Source organism: Hyaena hyaena, unplaced genomic scaffold (assembly GCF_003009895.1).
Source record: "Hyaena hyaena isolate Hyena2069 unplaced genomic scaffold, ASM300989v1 scaffold_0, whole genome shotgun sequence".
NCBI lineage: Eukaryota > Metazoa > Chordata > Mammalia > Carnivora > Hyaenidae > Hyaena > Hyaena hyaena.
In genome coordinates, this window is record NW_024080632.1 from 1,922,012 (window position 1) to 1,948,336 (window position 26,325).

The following is a 26,325-nucleotide window of genomic DNA, read 5'->3' on the forward strand; positions in this document are numbered from 1 at the left end:
GTGTGACGTGATATCGAGCAGCACGTTAAGTACTTTTTGGTATTCCTGGGTGCGAGGAGTGGCTAAAGGCTTTACCTGTATTAAGTCATGTCATCTCTACCAATTTTATGAAGCAGATGCTGTTATTCTTTTATTCAGATTTGGAAACTGAGGCTCAGAGACGCAAAGTGAGCTGCTCAAGGCCACACAGCAATTAAGTGGTAGAAGCTGGGAGTTGAACCCAGATACTCGTAATGGAGTGGGAATGGGGCTGGTGTCGGGTTTGAATGAGTGAGTCCATGGACTAGGCTACTGTTCATCAGATAGGGAGGGAAGAGCATCCCAGCAGAAGGAACAGCATGTGCAGAGGCCCTGTGGCAGAGGCAGTGTGGTCCAGTAAGAAGTTGTTGAAACGCAGAGTGACTCGGGGAAAGAGGCCAGAGATGGAGAGGCTACTGAGATCCTGGCCTTCCCAGCTGTGGAAGAGAGTTGAGTTGGGCCATTTTTCTAAGAGCATGGGGAGGGGGCGGCGCAGGGGACACGATGGCTGCAGGGTTCAGGGTGGGCAGGTGGGCACCTTCTCATCTTGTGTGCGTGCAGCCGGGGCTGCCTGCCCTGGAGTCACAGGGAGTCGGCCTTGAGCATGTGCAGGAAGCGGCCTCCCCAGGAACTGGGCAGCTCCCGGGCGCTGGCTGCCTGCCCCCAGGCTCTGGGCCATGCTGGGCGGGAGGCTCAGGCGAGCGCTGGGCGGGGGTGGGAGGCTCTGGTTCCCCTGGGAAAGGTCAGCCTGGCCTGGCTCAGAGTCCTGACCCAGCTGTGCGGGAGGCCCAGGGCCCTGCTGGCAGCGGCACATGCTGGTCCCCGGATGCCAGCCAGGGAGGGGGCGGGGAAGCCCCTGGTCACAGCGCTGCACGCCAGCAGCAGGGCCGGCCCAGCTCCACGCTGCCACCTCCCTGGCCCCGAGTGGCCTGCCTGGCCAGGGGAGGCCGGCAAGGTGAGTGGCTCAGGGTAGAGCTGCTGTGGGGCCAGGCACTGGTGGCCCCGGTGAGCCCCGGCGGCCCGGTGGAGCTGAGGCAGGCCCCCGGAACTCTCAGCAGCTCTGGGCCAGCACTGCCTCAGCCCCCCGCCTCCCCACTTTCATGGAGAGTGAAGGAGAAACCACTAATTGCTTTGCACCCAAAGTGCTTGCTGTGCACGCTGGCTGCTTTAATTAGTTTTTACGGATGAAGAGTCTAAGGTTCAGGGAGGGGACGTGTGAGCCCCCAGCCACGGAGCTTGAACGAGCAGCCCCCCCCGCCCCCGCGTCCGTCGCCAGAACGTCCTGCTGCAGGGCGAGCAGCAGCCTGTGCTCCGCCTGGACCGCAGAGCTCACAGGCAGTGTGGAGTGGCGGTTAGTGTCCGGGGCCAGTCAGGTGTGCTGGGCCCCTCCCGGGGGCGGGGGTCAGCCAGGGCCCAGCCGGAAACGGAGCCACCCCTCTGAGTGGGTTCCTGAAGAGGGTTGATGCGTAGGGGTGGTGGTGTTACGAGCTGTTAGAAGGGACGGGGTGGCCCCCCGGGGCTGACGCCGGCAGCGAGCCATTGCAGACACGCTGCATCGTGGGCACGTTACCTCCCCGCTCGGAAGCTTCTGGCATGTGATGGTTCGTAAGGAGGAGAAAGTTGGCTTCTGTATGGCCCCTGGTGGGGGGCGGACTTGGGGTGCGGGCTCCGGATCCCTCTGTTCCCCGTCAGCCCCCCTGAGGATGCAGTCAGGGCCCTCCCAGCCCACCTCATCCCCAGGAGGGAGATGCGCATGCGCACGTCCATGCCGGGGACCCCTCAGGGAGAGACACACGTCAGTTGGTACCGTCACGGTGATGCCTCTTTGCACGTGGCAGGTGCCCCCTGGGGTGAGCACTTCACAGGAATTATACCCCCAGGCGGGCCCTCCACGTGTGTGAGCGCCCACGTGTGCATGTACGCACAGGCACACGTACTCCTGCTTTGCAGACGAGAAAGTCGAGGTCCAGAGGGCTGAGCGGTGAGTCCCGGGAGGGTGCACACTGCCCTGCCTTGTAGGAAAGCTGGACGCTGAGTGCGCAACGTGGCATTGCCCAGAGTGGGAGGCACAGTGACTGCTCTCCATCTACGTGTCTCTGATCGTGTGTGAGGGGAAGACGTTGCTGTTTGACAGTGTGTGACGACTTGCAAGGGTAATGAAACAGGCTAACGTAGGCATGAGGTCCGTTCTTAAAAGCACAGACGGAACGGTAGGTAAGTCAGAGTTCAGGTATGAAGGTGTCTAGCCAGGATCCTCATGGGATTTTGGGGCTGGCCGGAGTTCTGGAAGCTCTGATGTGAAGTTGGTGCCCCACAAGGTTGCCACAACTGAGCGGCCAAGTCCACGTCCAACCTGCCCAGGGCTTGGGGTTCTGAAAGAAGGAAGTGCTGTGACTCAGGACGAAGCTTGCTGCATTATTCCCCCTCTCCTTTTTTTTTTAAAAAAAATTTTAAATGTTTATTTTTGAGAGAGACCGCATGAGCAGGCGAGGGTCAGAGAGAGTGGGAGACACAGAATCTGAAACAGGCTCCAGGCTCTGAGCTGTCAGCACAGAGCCTGACGCGGGGCTTGAACCCACAGACCATGAGATCATGACCTGAGCTGAAGTCGGACGTTTAACTGACTGAGCCACCCAGGCCCCCTATCCCCTTGTCCTTCGACAGTGTTTTGGGCAGAAAATTTTGTTTTGCAAACTAGAGTTTCTTTTGGAAAATGGCAGTTAGCAGGAGGGGTGTGGATGCGTCCCTCCTGTGGGCAGCCTGTGCTCTTCGCGGAGGGAACAGAAAGCCTCAGGGTAGGAAGGGGCTGGCTGGCACTGGGGAGCCTGGGCGTTTCCTGGAAGGGGGTGCTGGTGTCCAGACAGAACAGCTGTGATGTCCCTGGGACCCAGGTGGACGGTGCCCGTGGTGCTGCCAGGGCCCTCCCTGCCCTGTGTATCAGTGCTCACCAGTGGTGGGCTGGCAGTCCACAGACCCCCAGGAAGACCGCTGCCTGTGGCGGGGACCTCCAGAGGGAGCTGGGGCAGGGACGCAACAGGGACAGAGGTCTCCCTGGGGGCTGAGTCACTGCTCCCATGAGAATCGTTCCTCACAGGCCCCTGTATGGTACATGGGAAGCTTCCCCTGAGGTTGGCCAAGAGCAGTCAGTGGCCAGGCCAAGCCCTCCCCACCGAATCCTCCCCCCAACCCCCTTCTGCGCTGCCCGCCGGCCATGATGCTGAGCCGCATCCCCTACAGCCACCCACCGCTTCGTCTCGTTCAGAGCTCCAAGTGTGTGACTCAGACCTCCTGGCTTGACTTCCTGTCTTGGTCAATTTCACTTCCTAGTTCCTGCCTCCTGACTTTTCAGAATGAAACTCTTTCCTTAGAAATTAGAAGTGGGGTTGGGGAATCCAGACCACAGGGGCCGTGGGCACAGCCCACCATCTGGGCATAGGCCTGTGGGGTGCCCCTGGGCGTGAGAGGTGGGCGCCCTCATCTAGCGAGGGTCCAGGACACACTGCTGGGGTACACGTTCAGCCCCCCCCTCTCAGGAGCTCCTTGCCAGGAGCCGACGAGAAGTGGCAGAGACGGCATGGGGCATCCCGTGGGCCCCCACACCCAGACTCTCCCACTGTCTGGAGCTGCATTCATTTGCCAAGTGCCTCCCTCTGCCTGACAGTAGCAGGTGTGGAGGCAGGATGGTCAGTGAGCAGTGGAGGCAAGGTGCTAATTTCGGGAGAGGTGGTGCCCTGGAGGGAACACGGTCCAAGGGTGGCTGGGGGAGTGGCTTTAGGCAGACCAGTCAAGGAAGGCTTCTCTGGGGAGGTCTCACTTGAGCAGAGGAAGACAGAGACAGACAGGGCTGTGAAAAAGCCCTGCAGGCAGAGAAAACAGCTAGTACAAATGCCCTGGGTCTCACTCGAGGGCTGGGCGTGGAAGGTTCCAGTGGCCGGAGAGGGGGAGCAGGGGAGAGGTAGGAAGCAGGTGGGCTGGTGGGCAGGGCTGTTTCTGCAGGGCCTCATGCCACACTAAGGCCTTTGGGTTTTATTCTGAGAGGTTTGGGTCGTCATCAGAAGATTTTTAGGTAGAGGAGGGAAGCGACTGGATTGGCGTTCTTAAAAGCTCACTTGGACCTCCCACGCAGGGCATGGAGTGAGGGACTACCCCCCAGGGCATGGAGTGAGGCAGAAGGTCCTAGATCCTGGACATGGTTGAGATCCCAGTATGAGGGCTGGGCACACATGTGCTTCAGGGCTGCCTGCTGTTCCTTGGGTTTCTGTGGCCAGGATGTAGAGGCTGAGGGCTAAAGCGACAGGCAGGTCAGTGACCCTCGAGTTGGAGAAATCGGTCATGACCAGGATCCGGCTCCAAAGTTCAGCCCCGTTAACTTTCAACCTCCCGGGAGCCGCCCACGACACCTCTAGCAGGTGTGTGTGTTGGGGGGGCAGCTCTGGTTGCTAGGGGCACTCCAGAGATGGGGGGGAAGGCAGCTGTGGTCCTAAGACCCTTGGGCAGCAGAGGGCCGTCTTGGGGACTCCGACCCTTCCCCTGCCCTCAGTGATCGGGGGTCTCCTTTGCGCTCTGAACAGCCTCCTCCTGGAATTCTGAGCCAGGCCCGCCCACCCACAGAGCAGCGGGTGCAGGAAGGCGTGCATGGCCCCCTTCCTGCGCCCCAGGGCCTCCGGGGTGTCCCACGGAGGACCCGGCCGGCCGTGGCAGCAGCAGGAGGGGCGGGGGGCAGACTGCAGGTGGCACTGGCGCAGTGGAATGACAGCGGAAGAGGCTGTTTGCTCCCTGTCTGCCGGGGTGGAGAAGCTGTTTTTCTGAACCCTCATCTGTTCTTACCGCTGCTGACGCCGCCACCGCCAGGGATGGGGAGAGAGGGAGGGGGGATGCCGGTGCCAAGTTGGCCCGCCCCTTCTGAACCTGGGCTTCTGCCATGCTCCCCCGCCCGCCTGCTCCCTCGAGCCTCCGTCTGGAGGTCACATTCAGCCCTGACGACGCGTCTCGCTGGGTCAGGCAGCAGGGAGATCGAGCCCCGGAGCGGAGCGCAGTGAGGCTGCTCAGGGCGCTGCTGCCCCCACCGCCTGGGCTCTGTGGACCCCGCCCACCAGGGGCGTCTTTGGCGGGGGGCTGGCCTGCACCCCTTGCTGTGCGTCCCTTCAGAGTGCACGTGTGCCTGGAGGAGCCTCCGACACCATGCGCCCTGGTGACGCCTGGCACGGGGCGCGAGCACACAACTGACAACTTCCCACCACCCACCCCCAGCGGGAAGGGCACCTCGCACACCCTCAGCTGCGGGCGGGGGGGGGGCGGGGGCACGGTGTCAGGACTGGCCGCGCCAAGCCGCTGGTGGGAGCCCCGGGCCACCGGGGGCGGGCGGTGTGGCGCAGCTCTCCCCGCCCTCCTCCCAGCCAGCCTCCGCCCGCCCTCCTCCCTCCCCCTCCTGCCGCCGCCTTTGGACAGAAGGATGTGAGGCAGAGCCGAGCGGAGCAGACGCCAGCCACAGCCGCGCGGAGCCGGCACCGCGGCCGCCTAGCCTCCCGCCTCCCAGCTCCTCCCGGGAGCATCCTCCAAGCCGTATGTTTCCGGAAAACTTGGCCGAGGGGGAGACACAGATGAGAGGATGTGAGTGAGGCCCCAGGAGGGGCTTGGGGGCTGCTGCGGGTACTGGGGACAGGGACTTGGCTGTGGCCACCAGGCAGGGGACTAGGGAGTTTTGCACCCGTGGGACCCCATCCCCACCCTTTCTCTTGGGCCCCTTCCCCCTGCCTTCCTGGCTGTCAAGCTGGAGCTCTTGGGGAGGGAGGGCAGGACCCCGGTATGCTTGGTGCAGGTCCAGGGTGGGGGGTGGGGGTCTCGGTTAGCGCATGCTCAGAGGGGCTCTCTCTGGTAGATGGGCGCTGTGGGGGCTTTCAGCCGGGTCTGGTTAGGTGGTCTCTAAGGCACGGTGAGGTCGAAAGTGCTTGTCCCTGTGCCCGGCACCCTCCACCTGGGGAATAGGAACCAGAAGGGGGCCCCCTGGCCAGCGATCTGAGGACACGCACCCCAGCCTCTCACATAGCAGTTGGGAAACCCAGGCGCAGAGAACAGAGGGGGCGGCTCATATGGCCCAGCACTTTCGAGTCAGCAGTGTGTCCACTGCTCCTTCGTGAGCCACTGCCAGCTTTTGGGGAGCACTGGGTGACCCCGCCACCCTCCCCAACCCCTGCTACTGCTGCTGCCACCAGGGAAGCTCATTAGGACCCTCAGCCCCTGCCAGCCCACGGGCTGCCTTCTTACTTACGTGTTGAGTTTGGGAATGTCGACCTCCCAGGGGTCTGGCTGCCCCCTGGGCCCTCGCCGTCCCCCCCCCCCCCAGCAGTCCCAGATGGGAGACCCGCCCTCTCCCGCCCAGGGTTCCGGCCCGACGTGTTTGCCTGGGCTCTCTTGGCCCCGGCTGGGGAAATATAAATAAACTCGCGTCCCGTCGTCCTCCGCCAGGCCCTGTGGAAGTGGCAGCTGCTGCTGGTGCAGGGGCGGGAAAGGTCAGGGGGCGGGCTGCACTCGATCCCATGCCCCAGCCCCCCCTCCGCGCCTGTCCTTGAGGAACCCCGAGGAGCCGCTGTGGGGCCACGTGGCCTGGAGCCTCCGCCGTGGAGCAGGTGGCTTGTCGGTCGGGCACCGCCTCCGGCCCGCCGGGTCCACACTCCCGCTCTGCCCCTTGGCCCGTGCCCGGAAGGTTGTGTGTGGCTGTGACCCCTCGAGCCCGTTTCCCCCACCCGGGGATGAGAAAGAGGCCGTGGCCTCAGCAGCAGGGCTGAGACAGAGCCGCGTCTTTGAAGGGCTTTGCAAACTCCGGGCCACTCGGCCACGTGACGCAGTGGTTTGTTGACGTTGTTCTCGTTGCAATTTTATTTTTGTTAGAGGCTTGTACGTAGCGGGCTGTTGGCATGCATCGGGGTGGATGCGTGGCTGGGTTGCTAGGTGGATGGACGGGTGGCTGGGTGCATGGGTGGATGGATGCATAGGTGAACCAACGCCGGAAAATGCTGGTGTGCTGTCTGTTGGGCCCTCAGGACCCTGCACCCCTGCAAAATTCCAGTGTTCACTTCCTTGCTTGCAGCTGGGTTTGTTCAGGAGAAATGGCCTCAAACTTCGTGATGGGAAATCTTTCATTGGCCGTTAAAAGTCTAGCCCTGGGGCTCGGAGGCTGCTGTGCTCCCGGCCTGTGAGTCAGGCTTGGTGCTCGCCGCCCTTGGGGTCTGCCACCCGCCTCCTGCCCGCCCCGCTCAGGCTGCCCTGGCCGCGAGGGGCCTGCGGGGAGACGGGCCATGTGTGCCAGGAGCTCCGCACGCAGAGGGACTGGGACATGAGGCCGGGCCTCCCAGTGCGTCCCGCGTGCAGGGGCCACGTCTCTGCTGAGCCTGGTGCTGACGGTTTTGAAACCGGAGGGCGTGGGGGTGTGGGGGGCGGGGCGGGTACAGCTCTGGCCTGGGTTTGCAAGGCTGGAGAGAACTTTCCTGACCCAAGTGGCCCGGGGCGGGGTCTGCCAGTTCCTGGGGGCTTCTCCTGTCTCCGGAGTGTGGGCAGCTTTGAGAAGCTTGCAGAGACAGGGGCCGGGGTACTCCCAGCGCCTGAACTAGCCACGTGGGCCCCAGGTCCATGCTGGGCCCTGGATGTGCCCCAGTTAGCCTCGGTGAAGAGCTCCTGGCATCGGTTACACCTACCCGGACCCCACCCTCCCTCCCTGCTCTCGCGTTCCTTCCTTTTCCCTGGCCCTGGCCCGGTGCGGCCGGAAAACAGCCCTGTCTCCCGAGGCCTGAGGCCTGTCTGCAGCTGTGAGGGGGTGTCAGTGCTGGGTCACAACGGCCAGAGCCGGAGAGGGAGGTGGGAGCCCGGGCGGGGTCTGTGCCCCCAGAACCCTTGACGGCGGCCTTGGCACGGGTGCACCCAGGGCAAGCCCCCCCCCCGCCCCTCCGGGTTCCTGGAGCCCCGGCCCCCACCTCTCTGGCACCCCCCAGCCCTGCTGTGTCTCCTTCCTGAGTCTCGGGCCCAAGCAGGGAGCCTCATGCCTGGCATCGGAGTCCCTGCCGCCCCTTACCTGCCGCCCTGCCCTGCACAGGCCTTCTGGAACACGGCCGGAACTGGTCGGCCATCGCGCGGATGGTGGGCTCCAAGACCGTGTCTCAGTGTAAGAACTTCTACTTCAACTACAAGAAGAGGCAGAACCTGGATGAAATCCTGCAGCAGCACAAGCTGAAGATGGTGAGTGCCCTCCCCACCCTCCCCCTGCCTGCCTCCCATGGCTGCCTTCCCGGGACCCAGCGCCTCCTGCTTAGTGCTTCCCGTGGGTCAGCTGCAGGGATGACCCGGGACAGAAATCCCCTCTGGGCACTGGGATGGCCCCCTGTGCCTGGCCCACCCTTGCGGTGCCCCACCTCCGCCCCCTTGCGTTCCTGGGTCCGACGGCTCTGGGGGTTTGGGGGAAGGAGCACGGTGGGTCCGCTGACTCCCAGGGGATCGCTGCTCTCAACTCATCGGAATGAGGGCCCAGAGGCAGACAGCCCCGAGCGAGCGTCTCCCCCACAGTCCTCAGGCTACCCCGGGGGGAGGAGAGGACAGATCGGGGGCAGCAGGCTCAGCCCTGCCCGACTCTAGGCAGCCCGCTGCCCTCCCGCTGCCCTCGGGCCTCGAGGGGAGGCCAGGAGCACAGAAGGGGCGGGCTCGCCTCGCTGAGCGTGTAAAAGGTCTCTACGGAGAGACTCGCTTCCTCCACAGCTGTTCCTGTGAAGTGAGGGCTGTTTGGGGGCGGGTTCTTCCCTTTTTGCTTTCTCTCTCTCTCTATCCTTCTCTCTCTCTTCTTTCTCTCTTTTCTCTCTCTTTCCCTCTCCCTCCCTCCCAACTGTCTTGTCTTTTCTTTCTTTTCCTTTCTTCCCCTGACGTGCCGTGCACCATCACAATCTCAGATCTGGGGAGACTGAGGCTCAGCTGGCTTGGGGTTTGGACCCACAAGTGTATGACCTGGGGAGCCATGCTCATGATCATCGGGCTGCATGTTTACCTGTAGACGTGAAGGAGTAAGAAGGGGGCACAGAGCTGTCCCCCTGGGATGCCCTCGCCTGCCCCCCACACCCACATCAGGCGCCAGGCGTAAGGTGTGGCAGCCTCTCCTGCGGGCGGTGCTGAGTCGCTCTGCCATGCAGCCCATTGGGGTGCACGAGGTGGACAGACTTGAGATCACAGAGCGTGGTGGGTAGGTCAGGGATGGAATCACCCATTTGAACCGTGCACGTGCCATGTGGAATGTAAGGGCCCCCCGGCCCCCTGAGTGGGATCTTACTGCCTCGAGTCTGGGAGCGGCTGCTGGCCGTTGGAGCCACAGTAGATTGTGTCCCCATGGGCAGGGCTCTCATCCGTCCCCCTCCCAGTCACCTCTAGTGAGGCCAGACCACCGTCCCCTCCCCCACCTCCGGTTCAGATGGTCCCCAGTATGCCCTCGTACCGCAGGGGCTCCGCTTCCCCAGACTTTTCAGGACCTTGGTTTCTGCAGGGGGCCACCCCGGGGTCAGGGGGCACCCTGGGGTCAGGGGGCTGAGGCCACGGAGACCTGTCTGTGACAGAGCTGGAGAGTGGCTGAGCTGGAGCAGCGAGGGGCCATGCCAGGGGGGCGAGCAGCCCCTGCGTATGCCGGCTGGGGCTGGGGGGCCCCGAGGGGGGGTGGGCGAACACCTTCCAAACACAGAAAGACCTCCTCCTGCTCTTCCCCCCTCCCCCTCCCCTCCCCTCCTCCTCCCCCAGCCCCTGCTCCTCCCAGCCAGCAGGGACGCAGACCCGACCATAGCTCAGGCCATGGGGTTACAGGCCACCCCCTAGATATCCTTGGGGCACAGTCCTGATGCACCCCAGAGACCCCAGGACCAGAGACCCCAGCAAGGTGGATGGTGCAGCGCGGGGTCAAGTCCCAGCCTGATGACTTGGCAGCTGTGTGACCTTAGGTGGTAGCTTCATCCCATCAAACCCCAGCCTCCTCTGTAAAGGGGGGAATAGTGGCCCTTATCGCAGAACGCAAAGGTTGAATGAATTACCTCCTGAATAGAGCTGAGTGCCTGCCCGAGGGGAGCGCTCTGTGAGGGGTGACTGCCCCGACCGCTAGTACTAGTCGTAGTGGTAGTAGCGGTAGCATTTTAGTTTAAAGTCACTGACCCCCTATCCTTCTCAGGGGCATTTGGGGTGCTCTCCTAAAGGCGTGTGCAGGAACAGCCATTGTAGGGACTCTGACCTAGAAGACCTGGGTCCTGATCCAGATCTTGTCACTTAGAAGCTGTGTGACCTCGGGTAGGCAGCCGGCCCTCTCTGTGCTCAGTTGTCCCAGCTCTGCAGTGGGGACGATACTAGGGCCTGCCCCAAAGGGCTCCCATGGCGGTCATCTTCACGAATGGACGTAAGGGCGAGAAACAGGGCCTAGCACATGTTGACCGCCCCACTGGTGGGAGGTGCGGCCTTGGGGGCGCTTGTGGCCACCGGACGCCCGGTGGCTGAGGTCTCGCGTCTTCCTGGGAGCCAGCCAGATGGGAAGCATGGCCACCCCTGGACTGGCTGACGGGTTGGCTAGTTGTCGGGTGGATTCAGTCAGTCAGTGTTTGTCTGAAAAGGCTGCCTAGCAGGACGGTGAGTGCAGGGCTCTGGGCTGGGGGGCAGCGGAGCGGTGCCCGCGGGCACGTGGCCTCAGTGCTCCGTGCCCCGGCTCCCCCTCTGCAAAGCGGAGGTGAGACTAGGACCCACCCCCAGGGATGCCGTGAGGAGCCAGGAGTGCTCTCCGTCAGCGTGTGGGGCACGTCGGACACCCCAATCTTGGGCACGCGGTGAGCCTCTCTTAAGCGCCTACTGTGTGCCAGGTGAGCCACGCGCGCGGGCTTTTCCAGCTGGCCGAGGCGCTGGGCGGTCCTTTAGCGGACAGCGGGAAGCGGGCTCGCCATGGGTTGTGCTGGATGCAGTGAGGCGTGGCTGCAGTGGATGGAGGGGGCCGCCCTGCGTGTCGCCGGGCTCTGCGCCCTGGCGGGTAGGCCGCACCAGGGTGCCGAGGCTGGCAGACCACAGTGGGGGGTGGTACCCTCGTGGACCTGTCCACTAGACATGGCTCACACAGGACTCAGCAGAGGGCGTGCGTGCTGGGTGGGCAGCGGACCGAGTACTCTGGACCAGAAGATGAGGGTCAGCAGGCCGTAAACAGGTGGAGAACCTTGCCGACCACTTATCGGCCAGGAAGGCTGATTCAGGAGTGTGGAGCTGCCTCGTTCCCAGCTGACCTTGAAGGAGCAGTGGGGGGAGCACAGTGAGCAGATGCAGGGACCCGTCACGGGTGGTTGGGCTCAGCCTGGGTCTGTCCATCCTGACAGGGGCCACCCATGGTGCAGGGGTGAGTCCCTTGTCACTGTGGTATGCAAGCAGGCCTCACAAGATGCTGCTCAACTCCATGACCTCCGCCTCCCGCCCCGCCCCGGCACTGTCTGGGCCCCAGGGGGAAGATGGGTCCTTTTGTGTCCCGCAGCCACTGGCTGCCAGCCAGGCCCCGCCTGGGGCTCAGGAAGACGCGTCACCCTCGGCCAGTGCAGGAAAGAGCAGGGAAGCAGGGGCTCGGTGGGTGTCCCCTCCCGCTTTACACCAGGCCTGGCCTGAGCACAGCCGCGGGGCGACGTCAGCAGGAAGCAAAATGGGGTGGGCAGGCGGAGCGTGTCCCAGAGTTATGTAACGTTTGGCGTTGGTGACTTCTCCGAGGTTTTCCCTCCCCTCCTTCTGGCCGAAGGTTACCCTTTTCTCCCATCTGTGAATCCAGGCCCTGGGGCTCAGCTTCTGTGTTTCCCGTGTGTCTATCTTGTCTCAGCCCAGGCCCCTCCTTGCCTTGTTTACCTCTGTTGGCTGTTCTGCCCAGGCTGCATAGGCCTGCGGGACGAGATGGTCCAGACAACCAGGTGCTTCAGCCTGACCTGCATTCAAATCTGTGCCACTCAGCCCAGGAGCTGTGTGAGTTTGGGAAAGCTTTTTTGCCACTCTGAGTCAGTGTCTTTGTTTATCAGGTTAATTCGTCAAAGAGGCTGGCTCTTAAGGAACTAATTCTGGTTTGTGACCCAAAATAACATACACACAGTTTTTGATCATGGTCTGAGGTGCTAAGATGAGGGATAGAGAGTGATTGATGGGGGCGGGGGGCAAGGACTAGCTGACTTTGACAGTGTAGTAGGGAAGGCCTCTCTGAAGAGGTGATGTCTGAGCGAAGCAGTGATTTGAGGTGAGGAAGTGAGTCATGCCAGTATCTAGGAGAACGATGTCTAGGTAGAGGAATGACCAGTGCAAAGGTCCTGTGGCTGGGGTACTCGAAGTCTGTTTGCATAAGGAGGCTAGTGTGTTTGTTCCAGGGAGACTGTGGAGGGCAGGGGTGGATGAGTGTACTGGAGAGGTGGGTGGGGTCCAGATCCAGATCACGCAGGGCTGTATGGAGAGAGGAGGACTTGGGGTTTTCTATCAAGGGTTTCGGGGAGTCCTGGAGAGTTTGAAGCAGGGAGTGGCATACTCTGAAGCAGGGAGTGGCATACTCTGGCTTGCAGAGCAGCTGTACAGATCCCGTGACTCAATGCGTGGAAAACGCTTGGCACACAGTAGGTGCTTAGTGAACAGCAGCTGTAATTACTAGTGCGGGTTTCGCCAGCATCTGTTGCGCACACACCTCCTGCTTCTGGGGTGCGGAGTCACGTGTGGTGTATTCCTCAGACATCAGGGAGTCCCAGCCCCTCCGACCCTGTGTTGGGATTTGAGTGCTGATGTCATATGTGCCCTGCTTGGCCCGATGCATCCTGCCTGGGCTGCCGGCTCCGGCGGACCCTCCGGGAGAGGCCTCGGGGCCCCAGGAGGGCATGCTCCCTGGCGGGACCCCCGGGAGCCCGTGTTCCCCGCGAAGCTCCCAGGGTTGCAGAGCCCTCCCCACCCCCCACCCCCAGGCGGCCTGTCGCATGCCTTGCCCAGCCCAGCACACGAGTGAGTCCCTGTCTGCTAAAAATAGATTGGTGAAGAAGGGGGAACCCTCAGCCGCACCCACAGAACCCACATGCCACACAACTTTCTCGTGCCTCCATGGGCTCCAGCCGGGTCTCCGGGAGAAGAGGTTTGGGGCAGGGCCGGGCGGGGCCCCGGGGGCGGGTGGCTGGTGGAGCTGGGCTTTCCCCCAGTGGCCAGGGGACATTCGGCAGGGTGGGGCTGTGGCCCTGGCCTCTTGGTGACGGAAACGGTGACTAACGGGCAAACGGACGTATTCCTTTTCCTCTCTGCGTTCTGAGCCGCTTCGCTCAGAGGACCCCAACTTGCCCAGGAAGAAGGCAGGACAGGAAGTGAGCCCACTCCCAGGCTGGGGCTGGGATCTGGGGACCCCCCCCCCGAGGCCCATCCCATGCCCAGCCTGGCCATGGCGAGGGACTGGGGCAGCCAGACCCTGCTGACGCCTGGGGGTGACAGGTTTGCCCCGAGGGTGGGCTGCCCATCACGCTTGGGTAGAGCAGCTTTCTTCTGGGGGCTGGGGGTCAGTGGAGGGGAGTCACATTAGTTTCCTGTTTCCTGCTACAAAGCACCACAAACTAGGTGACTTAAAACAGTAGAAATCTATTCCGTCCTGATCCTGGAGGCAAGAGTCTGAAAGCGAGGTGTCAGTAGGGCATGCTCCCTCCGAAGGCTCCAGGGAGAAGCCTGCCTTGCCCTCCAGCCCGGGGGGTGGAGGGGTGGCAGTGCAGACGTTCTGCGGCTCATACACACATCCCTCCCCTTGTGCGTCCGTGTCCAGATTCCCTTCTTACACGGCCACCAGTCGTGTCGGACTCCGGGCCCACCCTAAGCTAGTATGACCTCATCTTAACTCATTCCATGTGCAAAGAGCTTGTTTCCAAATAAGGTCATGGTCTGAGGTTCGGGTGGACGTGGATTCTGGGGGGACAGCGTTCAGCCCGGTGTGGGGGGCTTCCCCAGAGAGCTGTGGGCATGTCCAGAATTGTTGCAAGGTCTCCTCCCTTCCTCGGAGACCCCAAAGGGCTCAGGCCGGGACCCTCCTGTCACACCAGCTGTATGGGGACAGTCGTCCCCTCTTAGGAACCAGTCCACCCCCTCTGGGGTTCCCTGGTCGCCCTGAGACCCCAGCACATGCTGCCGCCACACATACCCCAGCTCTGCCAGACGCTGCCCATTCACTCACTCAGGACGTCGGCCAGCAAACGTGCTCTGAGCCTCTGCCGGGCGCAGCATGGGAGCTATAGGGACGGCCACGTGGGACGCCCAGCCCAGTGAGGGGCAGAGGCAGGAGCCACTGGTGAGGGAGGGGTTAGCGCCCCAGCTGTAGGATGGGCATCTGGCTCCGTGAGCAAAGGGACCAGGGTGCCAAGTGGAGGGGTGTGAAGGGCTTCACGGTGACAGCCTTCTTGCTGTTCTCGAACCCTCGGCTGGGCCCCGCCTCGGGGGTCTGCACGTAGTTCCCTCCTCCTTGATGCCCCCCCTCCCCGGGCCCTGGCTGGCCCGCTCCCACTCAGTGTGCATGCCTGGCTCACAGGTCACCTCCTCTGGGGACCCTTCCACATCCCTGCAGCCCCTACCCCGTCTGATTCCACCTGCCCCAAGTCCCTGCCTTGGAGTCTCGTCTGGAGTGATCTGCTCCCTGGCGTCTCCGTGACCAGAAGATCCTGGGCAGGGACCCTGTCTGCCTCGTCTGCCGTGGGTCCTCAACCTCCATGCCCGGAGTGCAGGGGGTGGGCCTGGAGAGACCAGTGGAGGGATGATGGGCTTCCCGAGCCAGCCCTGTCTCCCGGGGCTCAGTGAGGGCAGACGCTACATGCGGGGAAGGGCTTCCCTCATTTGTTCGTTCCACACAGTGACTGTGCCTGGCAGGTATCCTCTGAAGTACACGGTACTCTTGGCTGGGATGGTCACAGGGGCCGGGGAATCGGGGGATGTTGGGCAGAGACAGTCCTTCCTCGCCTGTCCTGGAAGGATGTCAGGGCGGCAGATAGGCCAGGCTGCGCTGTACGTGCACCTAGGACTTCACGGAAGGTGAGAGCCCTCGGGAGAAACAGCTGCTGGCACTCCTGGCGGTGGGAGCGGGCCATGAGGGGGGAAGTGTCCCTTGTGGCCACGTGGCCAGGGTCGCTGTCCCTCGCACCTGTGGCAAACAAGGCCTCAGGCCCAGGGAGTCTGGAGCTGACAGCTGCGGCCCAGGCTCTGACGCCACTGTTCCTGTGCCCTAGGAGAAGGAGAGGAATGCGCGGAGGAAGAAGAAGAAAGCCCCGGCTGCCACCAGTGAGGAGGCTGCCTTCCCGCCTGTGGTGGAGGACGAGGAGATGGAGGCGTCGGGCGCGAGCGGGAATGAAGAGGAGATGGCAGAGGAGGCTGAAGGTGAGGGACAGAGACTGACCTGTCCTAGAAATGTCTGGGTTCTTCTGAAAAGAGGCTTGGACTGCCTTGAAGGGGGAGCATGGTGATGACAGTAGTGACAGTGATGGTGATGGTGGTGACAATAATGGTGATATTGATGACAGCGATGGTGATGATGATGGTGGTGGTGGTGATGATGGTAGTGACAGTGGTGGTGATGGTGGTGACAATAATGGTGATATTGATGGTGACGGTGATGGTGGTGATGGTGGTGGTGGTGATGGTAGTGACAGTGATGGTGATGGTGGTGACGGTGATATTGATGATGACAGCGATGGCGGTGGTGGTGGTGATGGTGGCGATGGTGGTGGTGGTGGTGATGATGGTGATGATGATGGTGGTGGTGATGGTGGTGGTGATGGTGATGATGGTGGTGATGATGGTGATGATGATGATGGTGGTGGTGGTGATGGTGGTGGTGGTGGTGATGGTGATGATGACGATCGTGGTGATGATGGTGATGGTGGTGGTGATGGTGGTGGTGATGCTGGTGATGCTGGTGATGATGATGATGGTGATGGTCCAAGTACCCCATTTTGGATGATAAATTTCCTGCCCCCCATGGCATGATGTCCTTGAGGACCGCAGCCACCGCTTAGCTGAATGTCTCTGGCTCACCTGTCGTCTTCCTGCTCAGAGCTGACCCAGTGGGGCCCTTGCATTCCTGGTGAACAGGACTTTTTTCCTCCTGCCCCTACCTAGGGTGCCTTCCTGTTCCTCCTGCCTGCCTCCCTCTGCGTTCAAACCGCCGGTTTCTGCCAGCGTGGTGAGGGAAGGTGCGAGTCCCCTCCTGCCCCGCAGGCCAGGCCCGCAGACGCATCAAGCTCCGGCAGCCCACAGTGCTTCTGTCAGCCTCAACCCTACTTCCTGGTTGAGAACAGAGAGTTGTGCTGTGTGGTTACTATTGTCTCAAGTTGGGAATGGCTCTGGGGACTGAGTCTGGCCCGCTTGCTAGTAGCTCTGGGTCTCTCTAGCCCACGTGGGTGAGAGGCCTGGCCAGTGTGTGATGGAGGACTGCAGATCCCTCTGGTCATTGTGCTCTGGGTCCTGGGTTTACAGCCAGAAAGGGAGAAGGAAGCAGAAACCCAATCCCCTCTTTAAACATCCTGCCAGCTAGCTGTCTGTGTGGATGGGAGGTAGTCTTGGTGGGAAAGTGAAAGGAAGACAGACTTTGGCTCAGCATTAGCACCAGAACAGACTGTGCCCTGTGAGAGAGCTGTGTGGTAGTGAGCTCCTCGTCACTTGTAGGATTCACATACCACATCAGGGGTGGGGGCGGGGGGAGGGCTTGTCTGGCAGAGCTGAGGCCCTGACCACCTGGTAGCTCTCAGCTGAGCACACGCAGCAGGACAGAAAACCCCTCACAAAAATGCAGGATGACACTCCCATCTCATGACGAGCCTTGAAACCGAGGCCCGGGAAGAGGAGACCCGCTCTCACAGGTCACGTAACTTGGGAGACTCGGGATCCACCAACCCAGGCAGCATTTGCGGTGTGACCCTGTCCCTTGTGACCAGGATGGGGGAGGTCATATGGGTTCTGGGTCAGGGCCTGAGGCTGCCCCAGTGGAACCTTCTAGAAAGACCAGCCAGCCCCAAGTGCCCTGTTGCATCCAGGCAGAGATGAGCTGTCTGGGGAGCCAGGAGTCATCCTCTGCTCAGAGTCTCTGTAGCGATCGCGGTGTCACAGTCACAGTCAGAGTTCATCCCTTGAACTGTCACAGTGACCCAGTGGGACGGGTGCTGCTGTCACCCCGTTTACAGATGACAGAGCTGAGTCACGGAGCAGTCACCCAGGGCTACACAGGTGGGGATCAGGGTTCAGACTGGTCAGAGGTGCAGGTGCCCAGGCCCCTCCTGGACCTACTGACCGGGCAGCACTTTGGGGGTGGCCCTGCCATCCGAGTGTTCACTGGCCCCTGTGCTGGCACACCGCCCGGCCCTGAGAACTCCTCATGGGGGAAGCCTCTCAATAAGGCAGAGGGTCTGGCGATAGCCACCCATTTTGTAGACGAACAGACCAGTGCTCTGGGGACTCGGGTCTAGTGTCCTGCGCCCTGATGTCTGTTACCCGAGGGGACAGGAGTGACATTCCTGGGGTCAGCAGGCAGGGGCGGGAACTTGGTGGCCTGGGGCACGTGATGCTGGGGCAGCCCTGTCTGGCGCCCATGCGGTGTGGCCTGGGGCACAGGACGCAGGCTCGCTGTGCCTCAGTTTCCTCATCTGCAAATGGGATGATCCGGTGCTGGTGCCGGTGCTGGTGCCTGCTGAGGAAATGAGAGATGGGCGTGCAGGGCTCCGTGCAGAGCTCAGCGCCCAGAGGCCCCGTGCTGCTGTTGTTTCTGTGATTATTTCTGGAAGTGCGGTAGGCCTTGAAGGGAGTCGGAAATGGGAGAGGCCGGGCGCAGTGGGGATCGCGAAGGCTGAAGACCTTTGTCCAGGGTCATGGCAGCTCCTGCCGGCCTGGCTCTGTGGCCGCGCCGTGGGATGGGGGCCTCGCCCGCAGCCCTGCCCACCTCTGAGGCCAGCACCCCCACCCCCAGGCTCCTGGGGACACAGAACCAGACAAGGCCCGTGACTTGTCCAGAGACACCCAGGAGGGGGCGGGACTGACGGGAGCCATGATTGGCCGGGGCCGCTGCGGTCACCTGTGAGTCTACAGGGAGAGGGGGCCTCGCTCCCAGACGAGGGCTGCCAGCCCCCCTCCCTGGCCACCTCCTCTCTCCCGCCTGCTGCTCCTGCTGCCTTGCTTCTAACCCTTCTCTCCCTTCCTTCCAGCCTTACACGCCTCTGGGAACCAGGTGCCCAGAGGGGAATGCGGTGGCCCAGGTACGAATGTGGCTGTCTGGCCTGGGGGTGGGATAGGGTTAGGGCTGCCCTGGGGTACAGGGCATCCTTAGGCCCTCAGTCCTCAGCGAGGGCCCCACTTAAGTGAGCATGCCTCTGTGAGCGCCACCATTTGTGCTGTTGCTGCTCTGTCCCCCTCCCCAGCTCAGCGTCTGTTCCCCATGCTGTTCCCTGATACACTCTTGCACATCTGTAAGCTCGGCTCCATCGTTTTGATTTTCACCAGTGTTTTCATTCGTGATTCTTACATTGTTTTAATCCCCAGTAGCAAATGCAGGGGTTCTCAAATGTCCCCTTTTACACAAAGTGGGGGAAATTGAGACCCACAGAAGTGACAGGAGTGGTATTTTTAAGGCTAAAGAGCCTGGTCGGGGCCTAGCTGCCCTCGCCTTTCATCTGTACGCACATTTAGTTGCTTGATGAACGCTTACTGTGCCCCTGCTGTGTGCCAGGCCCGTTGGGAAACGGACGGGGTGCTGCCCTTTCTGCTTGGACTCCTCAGAGTTCACTGGCCCATTTTACGTTGTTGTGACGATGTAACAGTAAAGAGTCACCAAGTGTCACCATGTGCTGCCACACCTCCTGGCTCGCTCTCCCTGTGAGCTGGGATCTGCTGTCCCCACTCTACAGATGGGGAAGGCGAGGCCCAGAGATAACATGCATTACCACGGCCGGACTTCCCGCGGGCACACAGCCAGGGACGGAGCGCAGATGAGCGCGAAGGGCCGCAGCCCTGGCCACACGGGTGCTGGCGACCCCAGTGGCTGGGCCCCGGGATCGGCTGGGGTACCCAGGTGTGCAGGAGCCTCGGGCCTGTTTTGGTGTCGAGCGATGGGGTGGCTACATCCTGAGTTTGTGCTCTGGGGCCGGATGGGCCGCACCTGCCTCCATGCCTGAGCCTCCGGCACCACTCACCCTTCCTCTCCTTCCGCCTGCAGCCACCGTCAACAACAGTTCTGACACCGAGAGCATCCCCTCTCCCCGCGCCGAGGCCGCCAAGGACTCGGGGCAGAACGGGCCTAAGCCCCCACCCGCCCCCAGCGCCGACGCACCAGCCCCTGAGCCACCCACGCCGCCGCCGGAGGACGCGCTGGCCCCGGCAGAGCCTGCCCCCACCCCTTCAGCCACCGGCCCTCCCCCGCCCCCGCCAGCACCCCCGTCGCCCACTGCACCCCCTCCTGTGGTCCCCAAGGAGGAGAAGGAAGAGGAGGTGGCCACAGTCCCCCTGGTGGTGGAGGAGGAGGAGCAGAAGCCCCCTGTGGCCCAGGAGCTGTCTGTGGACGTGGACATGGACGTGGGCAAGCCAGCAGAGCCGGCCGAGGCAGCCCCCACAGAGCCCGTCAAGAGTGAATGCGAAGAGGAAGCCTCGGAGGATGGGCCCCCCAAGGGCAAGGGAGTCCCGGAGGCCAGTGCAGAGGCAGCGCCCGAGGGGCCTGTCAAGGTGGAGAAGAGAGAGGCCAGCGGCCCTGGGGGCAAAGCCCCCACGACCAAGGGCGCGGGTGCCCCCCAGGACAGCGACTCCAGTGCCACTTGCAGCGCAGATGAGGTGGACGAGCCCGAGGGCGGTGACAAGAACAGGTGAGCGGCGGACATGCCGGGAGGCGACCTCTGAGCCTGCCCTTAGGGAGCGCAGCCCGGCTGGAGGAGGGGCAGGTCTGGGGGGAGTGGGCCAGGTTGGGGGGAGGGGTGTGGGAGTAGAGGGGAGGTCGGGGGGCTGGCTTCCGGGACTGTGGCACAAAGCACTGCACCCCGGGGGGCTGGAAGTGTGCGGGTGCGGCTGGGCCCTGGTGTGCCCGGTGCTTTTCACCCCCCACCCCCCCACTCCTGCTGCCTCTGGGTCTGGGTGCTGTTTTCACTGCAGGTCTGGGTACCCACATTTCTTTTCCTTGTGAGGGCTCCGTCATAGGATTCGGGGCCATCCGAGTGACCCCATCTTAACTCGATCGTATCTGCAGAGAGCCTGTTTTCCAAATTAGGTCACATTCACAGGTCCCTGGCTGTTAGGACTTGAACATGTTTGGGGTGGGGGGGGCACAATTCCATCCTTAACAAGGCATGAACAGCAAGTGCCAAGGCCCGGGGGTGGGAAGGAGGCTGCGTGCTTCAGGCAGAGCGGCAGAGCCAGTGAGGGTCAGCTGTGGTCCGTTCTCAGGGGAATGCCCTGCTCAGCCGGCTGTGACTTAGGCTCCGAGAGCAGCTGGCTGCCAATGCGGGGCGATGAGTGGAGGGTGGAGGCCCGGGGAGGGGGGGTGGCTATCGCGTGCCAGCAGACGTGACGTGGGTCTGCCTGAGGCCAGTGGTCGCAGAATCCGCAGGTCGCCGGCGGCTCCCGTCCCACCCACCGAGGGTCTGGGTGCAGAAACCCAGCCTGGCTCCGACGGCTTGAGCGGTTGAGGCTGCTGTCCTGCTGGCGTAGCCTGGGGGGGCCCTGGACCGTCCTGTTTGGATGCCACCGTCTCTGAGACGCGCTCCCCCCTTCTCACTCTTGTCTCTGCCGCTGACACAGGGTGCTTGTCACCCCGAGCCCCGTAGCTCAGCCACTTCTGGCACAGATGCCTGGGGACCCTGAGACCCGCAGCCAGAAGCAAAGCTGGTACCCCGGATCCGAGGCCGGCTGCGGGCAGCTGAGGGCAGAGGTGTGGAGGCCCCACTCCCACCCACATCTGGACGCCGGAGGAATGTGTTCTAGTGAGGCAGGCGGGTCGTTTTTATTTTGACTGAAAACAGTGCGGTCTGTTGTCTCCCCTCTCCCGTCTCTCGGAAAAGTTCTGGGCAGAGCGAGAGGGAGGAAAATCTGACTTTCAAATTGCCGAGTTCACGCGGAGCCTTTCCTCTGCCCCATGATTCACCTTGGGGCACGTTAAAACAGCAAGTTCTGGAACATTTCATGCAAGAGTCAGATTCACCCAGAGCTCGCTGGGTCTTTGTAAGTTCCACAGAAGGAAGTGAGCCGTGTCGTCCTCGGGGTCCTGTGTCTGGGGGCCCCTGGGGCCCACAGCGGCAGCCTCCCCCCGTCCATGCTGAGAAGACAGTCTGGCGGGCAGCCCTGTGGCCGGCGCTCCGAGCCCTGAGCTCCTTGCCCTTGGAAAACGGTACCCTAGCAGAGGGTCGGGCCCACGGCCCGGGTCCAGCCTGGGTAATGGGGTCAGGGCGGGCCGCTCTCCACCCTGCCCCTGCTGGCCATGGGGACCGAGTCACGGAGACATGTGTTTCTGCTCGTAGTGGGAAGAGCGCTGAGCTCCTGGGGCAGCCGCGCTGATACGCAGCTCTCCAGGGTGCGTTCTGGGCTCACGTGGCCTGCCAGATAGGGGGCTGGGAGGGCTGGGCTCAACACCCCCCCAGATCCCTCTGGACAGGCCTGCAGGCCCCCCCCCAGCAGAACAGCCCCACCCAAGGACGTGTTCCGCACCCCCCATGCCCCCCGGGTCTGGCTCCGTCCACTCTTCCTGCCTGAACGTCCAGCATTTGATCCCCGGGGAGCAGCAGCCCTGGGCTGAGAGTCAGGACACCTGGTCTGTCACGCCCTGTGTGACCGCCCCGCCCTCAGAGCCGGGCTGGCCACGGGCCAGCTCACTGACCTCTTCCTGGCTGGCCACCTGCCACCCCTCCCTCCCCCCGGCCATGGCCGCGCAGACAAGATGCGTCAGAGCCTGCCCTGGCAGCCAGGGGCCTCTCAGAAGGGCTGGCGGACGGGTGGGCCCCCGCACGACCACAGATCCTGGCCTCCTGCCCCCTCCCCTCCCTCCCACCTGGAGGCCCTGGTGTGGTGAGCCGGGAGGCCCCAGATGGGCCCAAGACGCGTGTGGTTTTGGCCCCCACCGGCCAGCCTTTGGAGAGAGGAGTCCTGTTCTGCCGTTAGTCTCTGTCACCTTCCGCACGCAGCTCCACCTGGGAGTTTTCTTGGCTGCCGACCAGAGATCGTGGCCCCGAGTGCAAAGCCTTGAGCTTGCCAGCCCTCCCCGTCCCAGTTTCCAGAGAAGGTGCCTTGGCACTTTCTCGTGGGGTGGAGACTTCGGGAAGCCCCTCCCCTGGGCCTCAGTGTCCCCGCTGCGGGCTCACTGCAAGCATAACACACCTGGTGCCAGGCCCTCACACACTAGGACAAATTTCCCCCAAGCAGCCAGAGTGCAGCTCTGCCCACCAGGCCCCTGAAATCCAGCAGTTTCCCTCTTACTCCTTTATTCTGTAAATCACCAGGCACCAGTGTGTGCCAGGCCCCCTTCTAGGTGCAAGGGATGCTGGGACCAGAACAGGTGAGCCCTGACCCCAGAGCAGAAGCGCTCTGGGAGAGTGGCTAGCATAGATCGGGGACATCAAAGAGGCAGAGCAACTGTTCCCGTGCTTAGTGGGTGATGGGAAGATTGGGGTGCGGGGCAGGGCCCATGTGCGGAGCAGTCAGGGAGGCCTCTGAGGAGGTGGCACAGGAGGGCGATCAGAGCCTGTAGTGGGAGGTGTGGGCAGGAACAGGCAGTGCAAAGGCCCTGTGGCCTCATGAGCTTCTGCTCAGTAGAGGCCAATGAGGCCTGCAGCAGGGTGGAGGGAGGGAGATGGGCCAGAGAGAAGGTGACAGTCAGGCAGGGACCCTGCCGTCTTCCCTCGCTTTCCAGCCCCAGTGTGGCAGCAAGGATGATCTCAGCCTGGTGATAATGGGGAAGCCAAAGGGGACGCTTAGCAGAGAGAGGCACCAGTTGCAGCCCCACAGGGTCCCCAGTCCCCCGTGGCTCATCGCTCCCCCCCAGCCCTGGCCCTCCACAGTGATGGAGACCCCTCGCCCCGCTCGGCCCCAGTGCTGCTTTCAGTGCTTCGCGCGTGTGCTTCCTTGTTCCCCGCCGAACAGTTCATGGAGACGGGGGTGAAGCTTCTCATGCCCATTTTACAGATGGGGAAGGTGAGTCACAGTGGTTAAGTCATATGGCTCAAGGTGGGATTTGAATGGGGAGCGTGCGCCCCAAACTGCTCCAGGCGTCCAGCTGCCTTCCCCGCCCTCCCGGGTCACATGCCTGGTGCCAGGCTCCGCGAGCCCTGCCCCACCCGGGCCTCCCGAGAGAGGAAAATAAAAGCTGCTGTCTTCCAAGAAAACAAAGGAAAGAGAACAGAGGCCCGGCAGCCGCTGAGGAGCTCCTGGAGGCGGCGCTGAGGCGGCTGCGGGACCAAGGGGAGGCTGGGAGCACCTGAGTGCCCACCGTCTTCCTGTGTTCGGGGCTTCCAGACCCTGAGGCCTGCGAAGGGCTTGAAGGCAGACCCTTGCTCTTGGATGCTACCCTCTTACTGTGCGAGGTCAGGCCTGCATCAGAGCCTGGCCCCAGGCCCCACTGAGCTCCTGCCTGGCTCTGCAGGGGTGCTCAGGGAAGACGGTCTGTGTCTCTGGGTGGGGCCCTGGGCGAGGAGCTGTGGGGAAGCCAAGGCAGGGCCCAGGCCCCAGGGGAAGGCCCTACTTCCCTGTCACTCGGCCTGGGACACAGACCCTCTGCTGTGTGTCGTAGATGCGCTCACACAGACACAAAGTCTTCTCAACTTTAATATCTGTGTCTGTGTTTTTGTGGGTGCATAAAATATGATGTTTTATTCCTGGAAACAATACAGTTAATCAGAATCTTGATTTCACAGCTAGCGTACAGCATTCTTAATTTTTTTTTCTCGTGACAGCTTTTTTGAGATATAATTCATGTAGTGTACGATGCAGCCGTTAATGTGTAAGGTTGATCAGAGTGTGGTCTGTGCACAGAGGTGTGTGGCCATCATGGCCGTTGAAGCCTGGAACATTTCTGTCTCCCCACAGAGAAAGTCCGTACCCCTCAGCCCTCCACCCCGCGCTGCGCTGGCCGGGGCCCCCCACCCCTAGCTTCTGCCTGTGGATGTGCCTCCTCTGGACATTTCATACCTGTGGATTCATATGTGGATTCGTACGTGTGTGGCCTTTTGCGTCTGGCTGCTTTCACGGGGCATGTGCTGTTCCAGATCCATCCGCATTGTAGCACCTGTCAGTACTTTCTCCTTTTTATGGCTAATTCCTATTGGTCTGCGTGGCCGGACCACATTTTGTTTATCTTTTTTATCCGCTTTTGGACATTGGGTTGGTTTCTCACCTGTTGGCTATGGGGATAGTGCTGCTCTGATCTTAGCAAACAGGGGTGTGTGTGTGTGTGTGTGTGTGTGTGTGTGTGTGTAACTGTTGGGTGTGTGTGTGTGTGTGTGTGTACACCTGTGTTTTCAGTTCCCCTCGGCAGACACCCCCAGCGTGGGATCGCCAGGTCAGAAGGTAACTGTTCTGCCTTTTTGGTGACTGCCAGGCATCTTGTGAAGCAGCTGCAGCGTGTTCATTTTTAAGTTAACGAGTGTGTGTTGGTTTAAAGGGATGGGGAGGCAGAGGGGAGGGGAGGCTGGGTGAGGGGGCAGTTGCGGCAGGTGGGGACCATCAGGACCGCTGATGGCGTGGGTGCTCAGCCCTGTTAGACGGTGCCTGGGGGCAAAAGAGGGGTAGCGGCCAGAGAGGCTCCAAGCCCTCGGAGCATGCGCAGGGCCTGGGGAGGTAGAGGGGTGAGTGTGGGAGGGAGGGGAGCAGGTGGGAAGGACTGCGGAGGCCGGCTGAGCATGGAGAAGGCAGGATGACCTTCCTCTGCGCCACGGGCAGCCCCAGCAGGCATCGCCGTGTCTGTCTCTGCCCAGTTGAGCGTGTGGCAGATGCGGGCGGGAGGCAGGTGCCCGCAGCACAGGCTGTCATGGCCGTGGCTTGGGCACCACGGAGAGCAGAGGGCGTGAGGCCCTGGGTCAGCGGCACGCCTGCCCCCCCCATGGGAAGGAGGCATGTTTTCTCTGTCGCTGGGTGTCTGGCTCCAGCTGCCGGGTGCGGAGTGCTGTGAGCCCATCCCCGTTGTCACGGCTTTTATCTAGAAGGCAGTGGCTGTCACCCAATGTGGTCACAGTGCACAGTAGGGGCTGTGCTGACAGGGCCCTCTGGCTGTGGGGACCCAGACTCAGCTCTGCCCTCTGGGTGAATCCCGGCCCCTGGCCAGTGCCCTCATATGCCCTGTTGGGTCGTCCGTGGTGTCCCGCAGGCAGAGACTGGATTCTGGGCATCTCTGTGCTCCCCGGGCACGGCACTGGGTCTGCTGTGTGCCCAGCAAGTCACAGGAGAGAGTGAAGAGCCGGGCAGGACCCTGGCAGCCCCGGTGGGTAGGTGAGGGTCAGGCTGGGGCAGACTGAGGTCTGACCCTAGAGACCTCTCGCCGGCTGGGGAGCCAGAGCGGGACTGTGCCCAATGCACTGGGGTTTCCTGGAAATCGCTGAGGGCTTCCTGAAGGAGGCAACACCCGTGACCAGTTCAGGAACCACCCCCCCAGGGCGGGCTCTGTTTGGGTGCCCCTACACTGGAGGGACCCTCGCCCTGGCATCCACTTCGGCCCTGCCAGGGGCCCTGGGCGGGCTCCCAGTTCTGTGTGCCAGCAGCAGACAGGTGTGACCTTGCTTGAGCACTGACGCACTTACGAGCTGGCCCTGTCCAGCTCGTGGTCATACTTGGAGCTGATCGGTAGACATGTCCACGCTGACCAAGCCCCCGACACGAAGCTTGTAGCCTACCTGTTCTTAGCGCCCCCCTGGTGAACAGTGGGTCCATGAGATTCCAGTTAGTGGAGCTTTCTGGTTAAGCCAGTGGGTCCCCAAGTCTGGTCTCCAGTAAGTGGGGTCCACTCGGCCCTGGCACCTGAGCCTCTCGTGTGTGGCTGACAAGTCACCTCCTGAATCTCGCAAGCTCACCAGGCTTTCAGCTGGTCAGTTCTCTGGCTCTGCCGCAGTTTCCGAAGGGCCGGGTCTCGGCTTCCCTGGGCCGCTGCTTGCCTTGGGCTGTCTTGGGGGCGTGTTTAGCCCTGGCCTGGGCCTTGGGCTGGGTTTGGGGCGGGTCCGGGAGCCAGCAAGGACCTGGGGGGGGGGGTGAGGGAGGAGCTGCCTGCCCCGCTCCCCACCCCCAGGTCCTGGTTGGCTTCCTCGGCCGGTGACCCTGGACATTTGCCCCCCTCGGACGGCCCCTCCAGCCTGACCC

At 62.4% G+C, this 26,325-nt stretch overlaps 1 protein-coding gene across 21 annotated transcripts in view; it reads left to right on the forward strand.

Moving 5' to 3' along the window:
• Window positions 1–26,325, forward strand: part of NCOR2 (nuclear receptor corepressor 2) — a 210,906-nt gene that overhangs the window by 150,447 nt on the left and 34,134 nt on the right. For 16 of the 21 annotated variants that reach the window (XM_039241454.1, XM_039241364.1, XM_039242237.1 and 13 more), the window contains 4 exons: window positions 8,105–8,247; window positions 15,255–15,402; window positions 18,219–18,269; window positions 19,226–19,865. In XM_039241454.1, coding sequence (XP_039097385.1) covers window positions 8,105–8,247; window positions 15,255–15,402; window positions 18,219–18,269; window positions 19,226–19,865 — 982 coding nt within the window. The remainder of the gene's footprint in view (window positions 1–8,104; window positions 8,248–15,254; window positions 15,403–18,218; window positions 18,270–19,225; window positions 19,866–26,325) is intronic. The other 5 variants (XM_039242314.1, XM_039242537.1, XM_039242613.1 and 2 more) reach the window with 1 other exon arrangement.